This window comes from Melospiza melodia, chromosome 21 (genome assembly GCF_035770615.1).
Source record: "Melospiza melodia melodia isolate bMelMel2 chromosome 21, bMelMel2.pri, whole genome shotgun sequence".
Taxonomy (NCBI): Eukaryota; Metazoa; Chordata; class Aves; order Passeriformes; family Passerellidae; genus Melospiza; species Melospiza melodia.
The window spans coordinates 9,199,835-9,211,953 of NC_086214.1; the positions used below are offsets into that span (position 1 = coordinate 9,199,835).

Below are 12,119 nucleotides of genomic sequence, written 5' to 3' on the forward strand. Positions count from 1 at the left end.
GGGACGGGGCCAAGATGGCGGCGCCCGTCCTGCTGCGGGTGTCGGTGCCGCGCTGGGAGCGGGTGGCGCGGTCCGCCGTGTGCGCCGCCGGCATCCTGCTGTCCCTGTACGCCTGCCACCTGGAGCGCGAGAAGGGCCGCGACAGTCACTACCAGGCCCTGTGCGACCTCAGCGAGCGGGTGCGCTGCTCCGCCGCCATCACCTCCAGGTGAGGCGCGGGTGGGAGCCGCCGCCGCCCCCGCGGGGGGAAGGGGCTGAGGGCTGCGGGAGCGCTGGGGACGGGTCCCGGAGCGCTGCCTCCGGTGCCTCGGGGCGTGCTGGTGGCCGGGCCGGTGCTCGGAGGGGCTGCGGGCCGGGCGGGGGCGCGGAGGGGCCGGGGCAGGCGGGGACGGGGCAGCGCTCCCGGTGTGGGGCAGCCCCGGGGCTGGGGGGCCGCTGTGGGAACGGGGATTTTCGGGATCGCTACGGCCGCAGGGTGAGGCACCCGCAATTGCTGTGTTGTAATCAGTGGCAATTAGGTGGAGTGACAGGCGTTTCAGTGGTAAAAGCCGGGCGGAGTGGAGTGCAGTGTGTGTGAGCGCTGGGTAAGGACAGCATAAACAAGTGCGATTGCGGGTGGCTCGCTTTGTTAGCGTGAATTGCAGTATCTGTGTTGCGTTCGCATTGGGACGAATCCTGGCAGCACAGGAGATGCTTTGGTGATCCAGAGGAAGTGCTTCATTCAAGGGAGGCTCGGATGCCTCTGCAGCACAAGCCCAGTCCAAATCCTGACTTATTTTGCAGATGTCCAGCCAGTTCAGCAGTTGTTTTCTAAAGGCCAAGGGCTCTTATTTCTGTCAGGAGAGTCATTGTATAAATCTCTTTCTTAAGCAAATCTATGTATTAAATCCTTCCTCTTTGTTTTAATGACAATTTTGTTGCTATTGTCTTAGTGCTTTCAGTTGAATGCATAGTTGAGATTTCCTTTTTCCCCTCTCACTGTAACCTGTGCAAAAGCTGTCACAGTTTTTACAGAGGTACTGCTGTATCATCATAACAAGCCAGTTTGAGGGAGCATTCTCATCCTCTGTCAAGGTAGGAGCTGTGAAATTATTGAGGCAAAACATCCAGGGTGCTCTTTTGCCTAAATCCTCTTCTGTGGTGGCAGAAGTGAGATTGTGTGACAGAGATCTGTATCTCTGGCCACCTGATATTGTGGTTGAGAGAAGCCTTTAACTCTGCTTTTCTGTCTGCCTCAGGTCATGTTCAGTTTGTGAAGGTGCTTGTTCATCTCTCTGCTTGGAAAGTGGCCTGAAATGAGAAATTTGGCTCTAACTAGGGAGAAAACTTGAATAAACTCACCAGATAAATTCAAATAACATAAATTAAATTATGCTCAGGCTGCTGAGTCTCATCAGGCATTTAACTTTGCTCACAGCTAAAAGGGTAAAAAGAGAATAACAGAGACTGGAGCCTGTTCTTGTACAGAATTGCTCCTCCAACATCTTTTTGTTGTTGCAGCAAGTGCTGCTCTTGTGACAGGGAATGGGATGTCACAGTTTTGATGGGTGTTTACTGAACACTTGGCAGAAGGAAATTACCTGAAGATATAATTGGAATTATTTCTAATTATGGAACCGAGCTCGCTAATTACAGCGTTCATTAACAATGCTGCAGCTGACTCGTTGAGTAAGACCTGGGAATCCTTGGCTGGAGGAATTGTGGATGAGAATGTGAGGAGTTGGGGGTGAAATGCTCTCAGATCTGCCAGCAGTTGCTAGGAGAACCATGCCTGGAGTGAAGCACTGCAAATGCCAGGAGAGCTCGTGATCGTGTGAGCAGGTGGTGAAAGGAGTTTGTGCAAAAGGAACGTGCAAGTTCTGCTCACTCCAACCATATTTGGAGAAGAATTTGCTTTCCAGGCTTGCAGGACACAGAGGGGGAGTTCTGCTTTAAAAGTAATGCAGGAGGGCAAGGCATTAAAGTTGGAAAGAAATTAATCTTATTTTCCACATTCCCACAGCTCCCATCCACTGTTCTCTGTCAGTGTTCCTTGCTCCCGCATCACCAAAGTTTCTCAGGAACTTCATTTCTAAAAGGAACTTTTAATCACATCTTAGATTTCACTGGGGTTGTCAAGTTTCAGTTTTGTGTTCCAGCTTTTTCACAGGTAGTTCAGATTTAACCTCTACATATCTTTTCTCATTGAGCTGTTACACTGTCAGTCCAAAATTAATTGATTCGTTTCTATTTTGTGTCCCACCTTTTTCTCAGGTAATTCAGATTTAACTTCCACATTTCTCATTGAGCTGTTACACTGACAGTCAGAAATTAATTGATTAGCTAATTATTTGAGCCAACTCTGCATAGTTAACTGTATGAGAAACTTCTGTTCCTACTTTTAGATGGTTCCTTGGGTTATGTGACTTTTTATTTAAGCTGGAATTGCTGATGGAACTTGGAATGTTGCAATCTTCACATCTTGAGTTTTGACTCCAAGAGTGAGCTGAACTTTAAAAAGCACTTAATGCTGTTAGGATTCATTTTAAATGCATAGAATAATTAGAATAAATTAGTTTATTCCTTCCTGAGCTGACTTTTTCTGGTATTTTGGGCGGAGTTTTTTTCACCAGCTGTTGGTATTTCCAAGTCTTGCTTTTAAGCCAGATCTGGCTTTGGCACAAGAGCAAGAACAGAAATGTAAAGAGTGCCAGCATGCAGAGGGAGGAGCACAGAAAATCTCCTATCAGAGCCTGACTCATGCAGAAGGTTATGTTGGAGAGATCCCTGCCCAGTATCTCTTACCCAAAACATGAATGGTCAGCATATTTCAAATTTTTATCAAGGGGAAAGTTCAGGAAATAGTTTAAAAATAAAATTTGCTAAGGAGTGGCTGATAATGGCAGGTATTAGGGCAATACCTCCCTAATTGCTGTATTTATTTTAAATTAATTGCTGTCTGATAGTTGAGAATTATTAAGGCAGGGTCAAGAATGACTTATTTATAAACTAGATAATAGTTTTCCACTGAAAAATATTTTTGGTCCTGCTGTATTTTCACAGTGGGAATTACAGTAATAAAACCCATTTCAAGTCCTACAGGTCATGCTCCAGCTTGAAATAAAATGTGACCTTTAAGTGGTAATTCAGAGACTCAGAGCCTTTGGCTTTGCTCTTTTCCATGCCCTGAGAGATTGTGGGATCTGCTAATCCATTTTTTCCTTTGTGCCTTGATGAATTGGAGGATAAATGAGAGGTTTTGAATGACTTTAGCAGCCTGGCATGCATTAATGAGTTCTGTGAGAGCCTCAAGACAGCAGCACAAATGAGCAAAGGGCACACGGGTATCTTTAGCAATATTTGCAGCTGCGTCACTGAAGGGGTTTGGCAATAGTCAATATTGATCTTTGCCTGATTGCTGAAGGAGTTCTGGAGTGAAAATAGCATTTTGAGAAGCTGCATGTCATTGGGATTTCAGGAATTCCCTGTTCTGTTCATGGGCAGAGTTTTGGATTGGTGTCTTGTGTTTGAGGCACTTTGGAAAGTTGTGGAAAATTCTGATGTGACAGAATGGTTTGGGTTGGAAGGGACCTTCAAGGTCATCTTGTCCCAACCCCTGCTATGGGTGGGGACACTTTCCTCTAGAATAAAATTTTACATCCACTTTGTGTTTCTGTGGATGCACCAAAACATTCACCTGAAGATGCCTGTTACATGTGGGGTGTGTTGTGGGCAGCTCTGAAAGGGTGGCCTGTGACAGGTGTAGTGTTATTTTATAGTCCTGCCACATCCATAAATCACTTTAAACACTGAATTTACACCCTGTGTTCTGTTTGTGCTGCTGTAGAGCTGTTCCTCTGCAGAGTGGGTGTGAATTGCAGATAAAACTGCCCCGTGCTGGTTTTCAACAGAGCACACCTTGCTAGAACTGCTCTGGTGCATCTTTACAGGGATCAAAGTGACAAAAACAACCCCAATGTCCAAGGAAATGGGACATGGAGAAAACTCCCTGAGCTGATGTTTAAACAGGTTCTGTTGTGGGACAGCTCCTGTAACTTCTTGTCTGTCAAGTTTGCTTAATTCCAATTAAAGCATTCCAATTAATTCCAATTATCCAGGAGTTATTCATATTCATAGCAATAAATTCCTGAAATCCCAGGAGTTTTTTCCTTGCTGCACCTGCAAGCAAAAATCCAGATATGTTTGAGATTTTCAGCTGCAAGTGTTAGTGAGTGCTGTAAGGTGTTAGGAGATGAAAAAGGGATTCTGGGTTCAGAATCCTGGATTCAGAAACCTCAGACAGGGTTTGCAGTCTGAGGGAAGCTTGGAAAATCTCTGCTTTGGAATTGGGCAGGGAGAAATTGGAGGAGCCAAATTCAGTGCAGTGTAGTGTTATTGTATGGTTCTGCCACGTCCATAAATCACTTTAAACACTGAATTTACACCCCTTGTGTTCTGTTTGGTTGTTTGTGCTGCTGTAGAGCTCATTCCTCTGCAGAGCAGATGTGAATTGCTCTAAGAACTGCAGGTGAAACTGCCCCGTGCTGGTTTTCAACAGAGCACACCTTGCTAGAACTGCTCTGGTGCATCTTTACAGGGACCAAAGTGACAAAAACAACCCCAATGTCCCAGGAAATGGGGCATGGAGAAAACTCCCTGAGCTGATGTTTAAACAGATTCCATTGTGGAACTTGTCTATCAAGTTTGCTTAATTCCAATTAAAGAATATTATCTAGCAGTTATTCATATTTATAGCTATAAATTCCTGATGTCCCAGGAGTTTTTTTTTCCTCATTGCTGCACCTGCAAGTAAATATCCAGATGTGTTTGAGATTTTCAGCTGCAAGTGTTGGTGAGTGCTGTAAGGTGTTGGGAGATGAAAAAGGGATTCTGGATTCAGAATCCTGGATTCAAAACCTCAGACAGGGTTTGCAGTCTGAGGGAAGCTTGGAAAATCTCTGCTTTGGAATTGGGCAGGGAGAAATTGGAGGAGCCAAACTGGTGCCACAGGGGAGGGGAAGGAAAGGAAAGCCAGAGTCAGTGCTGAAGGGAAGCCCTGCCCTGGGAGCCAAAGGTTCTGTGTCCCTTGTCCCCAGCCGGGCTGGCACTGCAGGCAGGGCTCAGGGCTGGCACAGGGGGCTCAGCTGGGAGGATCCAGAGCTGATTCCATGGGCTGCACAGGGGAGGCTGCCAGGAATGCTGGTAGGAACCAGCTTGGATTTTAAAGTTGCTCTTAAAGCTGCAGAACTCAAATATTTTGGGGTTTTTTTTTCCATCTTTCTAGTAAGAAATTTATGTTTAATACTGATACAACACTTATTGACTGAGGCACATTTTTGTAAAGCACAGCAGTGCCCCTGCTGTGGTAATCTTTTATTTTCCATCCTTACAGTGCTCACACAAACATGTTAATTTTTGCTTTTCATAAATATATCATTTCCAGCTCGACTGGAATTTCTAACAGGGCTAGGAATTATTCTGCCTGGTGCAGAGGCAGTAAATTTAACAAAGTGCTTATAATTCAGACTTGGGCTTCATTTATGGTAGCTTAATAGAAAAGATTATTAAGGAAAGAATCAGTGCTGTTGGTTTATATCTTGAATAGCCAGAGCTTCTGTAAAGGCTGCTATAAAATAATTATATTTAATAATTATCCACTGTCTGCTTAATATTTTGCTGATCTAGACACTGAGAGTTTTTACAGACTCTATCTGAAGCAGAGCTGGAGGATATATAGAAGAAAACCTCATTTGGTTATGCTAAATGCTGCTAATAGTTTTAAACATGAAATTTAGTGTATCAACATTTTTGAGCACTCCTGGCAAGTTTACAAATGGGAATTTTTAATCTTCTTTTTTGTGGCTTCTAATTGAAGGCTTTTACTTAATTTATTAAAACTGTTAAGAGTGGCCTTGAAGCCATGAATTAGATTTAATCCAAAATCCTCTGGTGAAGCTGGAAAGAAGTTGCAACCAAAGTTTCTTAACATTCTCCAGATCCTTTGACCTTTCTATGAGCTTTTCACTGAAGGCTGGGGTTGAGCTCTGCTCCCCTCTCAGAACTTCCATTCTGGACCAGAAATTGTCTCAGAAATCCAGTGGTGCTTAAGGAAATGTGCACATCAATTATCAATTTTTATTTTTGATAAAATTAGATTTATTGTTTCCTCAAGGTTACAAAGTGGTAAGGGGTGCTTGCTGTTGATAACAAAATAATTCTCATGGGGTGAGAAATAATCCTGAAATGAGAGGAAGTAACTACTGCTTAAGTAACCACTACTGCTACCCAAAACCACCCAAATTTGAGTTCTTTCCTTGCAGTTTGAGTATAAATCTTTGTTATTGTTTGCCCTTTTGCACCAAACCCAACAACTGAGAGAGAATTGTGTTGGCAAAGCTGCTGCTGCACAAATGCAGATTTGGGATCAGAGAAGCCTTTGAATAATCTGGTCCCCTGAGGGATTTGATTGCATTTCCAAGCAGTCCTTGGGGACACTGGAATGAAACCTGGGAATTTGTCCTTTTTTAAGGCAGGGTGGAGCTGTCCTGAGCCAGTGGGGTTCTTTCCTTAGTAAAATGGAAATCCAGGGGTTGGTTCAGTTCTGGGCATAAAAGCCAGGGGGTTTGCAGGTGAAATCCAGGGGATGGGGTTCTGCTCATCACCAGGGCTGGTGGTTGAGGTCAGAAATGCTCAGAAAACATTTGGGACACCCAGGAAAGGCTCAGGGGGGGCTGCCAAGGGTTGGTGCAGGTGAAACCCCAGTTCAGGAGTTTCAGCTGATCCTTAAGTGTAGCCAGGACATTTTATGGAAAATCCTTTCCTTAGGATTTTTCCTCCTGAGAAGCTGAGAGGCCTCAGGAACAAAATGTAAACATTGATTATCTGCTGCTGTGGAATGCAACAGGTGCATCTGTGATTGATCTCATGTGGTTTTTTCTAATTAATGGCCAATAACAGCTGGCTTGGACAGAGAGCCAATACACAAACCTTAGTTATCATTCTTTCCTTTTCTATTCTTAGCTAGCCTTCTGATGAAATCCTTTATTCTATTCTTTTAGTACAGTTTTAATATAATATATATCATAAAATAATAAGTCAAGCCTTGTGAAACATGGAGTCAGATCCTGGTCTCTTCCCTCATCCTCAGACCCCTGTGAGCACGGTCACAGTGATGTCTTGATGGTGAGAGAAGTTCTCAAGGGCCAAGGGTTTGATGGGTTTATAAAAGGCTAATCCCCAATGTTAATGGTCCAATCTTTAATTAATGAGGATGTAGGACAGGATCTAAACCTTCCTGATTTAGGGATAACCACTCTTGATAGGTTTAGGATAGTTTGTAATCAATCCTTAGGGCCTGGGTGTCCTGCAGCAACTGCTGTGAGAGATGAGAAACCAAGGTCCCCCCGATCTGAACCAGAGCCCTCATCCTCGCACCCCTGTGAGCACCATCACACTTAAGGACAGTGGAGGCCAAGGAAGGATCATTCTTGGGAATTATCTTTGATAAAATTGTTCCAAACATCTGCAGGCAGCTGTGAGAGCTGGGGTGGCTACAGAAACACTCCAGCATTTCCTACAGGGGGACCCTGCTCCAACTCCTGGCTAAACAAACCCTTTCTGCTTGCTTTGTTTGACTTGGTGGGTTTGGCAAGGTTGGAGTTCTGCTCCTTTTGGAGCCAGTGCTGACAGCTCAGAACTTGTAACTTGTTAAACTGGAAGGGTGTTTGCTTGTCCTCTAAAATGTTTGAGATGCTGGTGGACTAAATGAGGTTCTTGTGTTCCCTTTTAGCATTTTCTCTGCTAAATTATGTTAAAATGTTTCAAGTTTGTCCTGTTTTGGAACACAGAGGATGTTTTGTGCAAAAAGAGATTGAAATTATTTTAGTGATGTAAAAGTGTCAGATTTTATTGGAGGTACATCACTTGTGAAGCACAGTGACTTCAATTCTTTTTGTCTTCCTGTTAAGAAGTAACAATTGCACACAAATACTGCTTCAAACTTCTGAAAATGCAACATTGCTGAGCTTTGTGAAGGACCTCAAACCAAAAGGGGCATTGTTTAGAGGGTGGATAATAAAATTTCAAAACCTCCTTTTGATAAAAGAGGACTGAAAATCAATGCAGTGTTCAATTGTAGATGTTGGGAAAGGAGATGAATCATTTAATTTTCAGTTTCTTGAATCACTTTTTAACATTTTAAAGAACATTGAGAGTGGTACATGGAGATAGGGAGGGAAACAGTTACAAAGATGTCTTAAAGGTTTGTTCCTTGTGATTAGCTGAGATTGCTTTTGATTTTTAATAGCAGTGAAACTGGGCTGTGGTGAGAGTGGGTTTGGCCCCTGAGTGTGTCAGAGCTCTGAGTCACCTGGGGTGACAGTGACCTGGATCTCAGCACGGAGCTCCTGCTCCTCAGGGATGGAGCCACCAGGCAGAGGCAGCACAAGCAGCAGAAATCAGGCTCTGCTTTTATCCTGCTCTGCCAGCAGCTCTGCACATCCTGCAGGTCATTTTGTTTACATTCTGTACCAAAAAATAATCATGCAAATGATAACACTTCTTCTAAATTAGTTTTTTTTTTTGTAAAATGCAGGTTACATTAAATACTTCTGAATTTATTACTTTTTTTTTTTTTTTTTTTTTTTTTTTTTTTTTTTGCTTATCTTGCTATTAGGACTTTCTTCTTGCTATTTGTTTGCCATACTTTTTTCGACTTTGAAGTTTTCATCACTCAGGCAATTCACACCTGAGTCTGGTGAGAAAATGAACACTCTCTACTCAGTTTTCATCCTTCCTCCACTTGCTGGCAGAAGTTCCTGATTCACTGTGAGTTTTACAATGTTAATAAAATGAGGAGACAATTTAGACTTTTCAGCAGGGAAATGAGATGGGAATGGTGAATATACAAAGTAAATCTATAAAGTCTAAATACTTTGCTTTTCATTTGATGCAGAACACTTGCTCCCACTCCAAACCTTATAAGGCTGGGAAAAGTGTTCTGTGCTAAAGCCCAGGCTGCTGAGCTGGCTCCAAGTGTGTGGAATAAGATGTGAGATTAGACCTGAACTCCATGGGCTGAAATTTAATACTTGATGTCCTCAAAGCTGCTACAAGGCCAACAAGACACTTAATGAACTCCTGCATGTGGAAAAAGCTTTCCCTGTGCTCTGACCTTGCAGCTCTGCACAGATCACTGCAGGACTCTGACTCTGGGAAGGGCTGGGACTCATCATCCCTCCTCTGGCAACATCTGATTATTGTCCTGCAGGGTCAGGGTCTGTAAAAGTCATTTCTGATATTTCAAGTTCTGTAAAATGCCTTTTCTGATATTATACATTCTGCAAAATGCCATTTCTGATATTATACGTTCTGCAAAATGCCATTTCTGATATTATACGTTCTGCAAAATGCCTTTTCTGATATTATAAGTCCTGCAAAATGCCTTTTCTGATATTTTAAGTCCTGTAAAATGCCTTTTCTGATATTATAAGTCCTGTAAAATACCATTTCTGATATTTTAAGCTGCTCTCAGACAGATCTCAGGATGTGAGAGCACTCAGGTAGGGCTGGGTTCAGCATCCTGCACTTGGAGTTGGGCTGATGCTGAACCTTTGCCTGCTTTGGGTTGTGCAAGAAAACCTGAATGTGTTCAAATCATTTTAATGTCAACCCTGACACGAATTCTCAACAATAAACTGAACTTGGGCATGGCATGCTGAAGCACCTATAAATGTAATAATATAGAAAAATAAATAGAAACTATTAAATGTAGAAAGTAGTAGTTTTATATACTACACTATGTAGCATATACTAAACTACATAGTATATACTATACCATGTAGTTTTAGTAGTATATACTACTAAAGTATATCTACTAAAGTAGTTTTAAATACTGCTATGATAATTTCTTTAAGTATTTGTGTGGCTCTTTAATTCAGCCTTTGGAATTTGGACACCACAAGACAATTGTTACATGTGACCATCAGGAAGGCTGAAAAATTAACATTTCTCACTTAAAATCCAGATAACCTTTGAGGTGTGGGAGGAAATCTCACCATAATTGAGATTTTTTTGTGTTTCTTTGTAACTTCCACAGCCCCAGAGCTGCCCTGGGGTGAGATCAGAGATCCAGGCAGTTCTGCCCTGCTTTTCCTGGCACCTCTGGGATGCTGAGGCTCTGTCCCCTGGAACAGCATTGGCACAAAAGTTTCACTTTTAAAGATTTGAGACCAAACTAGCTGAAAGTGTTTAATTTTAAACTGTTTGTACAGTAAATCTGCTTTCTAAGAACTGGGACCTGCTGGGTTTCTTGGGGAGAAGAGCACAAGAGTATTAATAGTAAATTCCAACTTAGTCTGCAATTAAAATAATGAGGTTTGCACAGATGACTGTGAGACTAGAAAGTCTTAAATTATCCTCATTGTGGTGCCTCTTTCTGTGAGAAAACTGTTTTGATGTGGGGTGAGTGACACCAGCACCACTCCTGCCATGAGCAGGGACACACCTGAGCTGTGTTAGCAGGGCCATTGCCTCTGGGACAGGAAATTCCTAAAACTGCACTTTCCTTGGAGTTTCTGCTGCTGCAGGATGAGGATTGGCACTTTTTTACCTTGCTAATGTGAAGCAAACCTTTCATTTGTTTGCTTGGCTTGATGCTCCAAAAATCTGCTGGCAAATATCCCAGTGTGCTCCTGTGAGTTAAATTACCTCAGAGTAACAAAATAACTTCATATTTTCAAGTGACACTAATAAATAGGGTTCTCACTTTGCTTTTTACAAATAATGGCATGATCTGCCTTAGGGCATGGAATTAATGGTGTCTGGCACAAACACAATTGCTAATTTAATCTTTCCTCCTCCTTTTGTAGGGCTTGTGCTGCTTTCTGCCTCATCACTGCAAAGTTGAAAGTCACTTTGTAGGGATTTCAGGTGCTGGTTCAAAGTGTCACACTGTGCAAGAGCTCCCACAAACAAGGGCTGGGGATCTTGTGATGGTGCCATGCTCAGCTCTGTGTGCTTGACAGATTTGGGTTCCTCCTGAGGTGCAGATTTATGTCCTGATTCTTCTCCTGCTCTGATGCAGACAAAGGGAGTGGAACAAATCCTTGCCTCAGCTTCGTAGTGACCTTGTGTCCAAGTGACTGTGGTGCAGTGTCACAGACATCTCTTCATGAAAATCCTTTCCTTGGGATTTTTCCTCCTGAGGAGCTGAGAGGCCTCAGGAACAAAATATAAACAATTATTATCTGCTGCTGTGGGATGGAACAGGTGCATCTGTGGTTGTTTCTAATTAATGGCCAATCACAGCTGGCTCAGACTCTCTGAGCCACAAACCTTTGTTATTCATTCCTTTCTGTTCTTAGCCAGCCTTCTGAGAGGAAACCTTTTCTTCTGTTCTTTTAATATAATATATCATAAATAATAAATATTACATATATATTTATTATTTAATATAATAATAATATTGATATAATATATCATAAATATAATAGAATATATTTTAATATATTATATTTAATATATATAATAATATAATATATATTATATATATTTAATATATATTAATATATATATCATAATATAATATATATCATAATATAACAAATCAGCCTTGTGAAACATGGAGTCAGATCCTCATCTCTTCCCTCATCCTCAGACCCTGTGAATGCTGTCACAGTGCAGGGAGCTACTGAAGCTGTCACTGGGGGAAGGAAATGTTTGTGTGACAAAACAGCTCCAAACTCCAGGCCTGGCAAGCAGAGCTGGTGTTCAGTGAATTTCCCTCAGCAGTTCCTGGTGTGTCAAACAACTTCAATCAGCAAGGTGTGGTATAAAGCTGTGCCCAGTGCTCCCCCTGTTGCTGCTTGTTTTTTCCAGGAGAACACCACATAAATCATGTCAGAATTTGTGTTCTTTTCTTTCCCCAGGAGCCCTGAAGTGGAAATGCTGCTGGAAAGCAGGAGGTGGGCAAATCAGAGTTAATTAGTTTCCCTGTTTTACAGATGGGGTCGAGGATTTGGTCTCTTGGGTTCCATCTTTGGGAAGGACAGTGCAATAAATCAGTCCAACAGTGTTTTTGGCCTGGTGTTTTATATACTACAAATGCTACTTGGTGAGTATTCATTCACTTCAGAGCCTCC

The 12,119-nt window shown here is 42.4% G+C and overlaps 1 protein-coding gene across 1 annotated transcript in view; it reads left to right on the top strand.

Annotated features, from left to right (window-relative positions):
* The window catches only part of VKORC1L1 (vitamin K epoxide reductase complex subunit 1 like 1), a 21,931-nt gene continuing 9,812 nt past the window's right edge, over positions 1 to 12,119 (top strand). The window contains exons 1-2 of the mRNA XM_063173853.1: positions 1 to 208; positions 11,982 to 12,091. Of these exons, the coding sequence (XP_063029923.1) occupies positions 15 to 208; positions 11,982 to 12,091 (304 nt within the window). The 5' untranslated portion in view covers positions 1 to 14. The remainder of the gene's footprint in view (positions 209 to 11,981; positions 12,092 to 12,119) is intronic.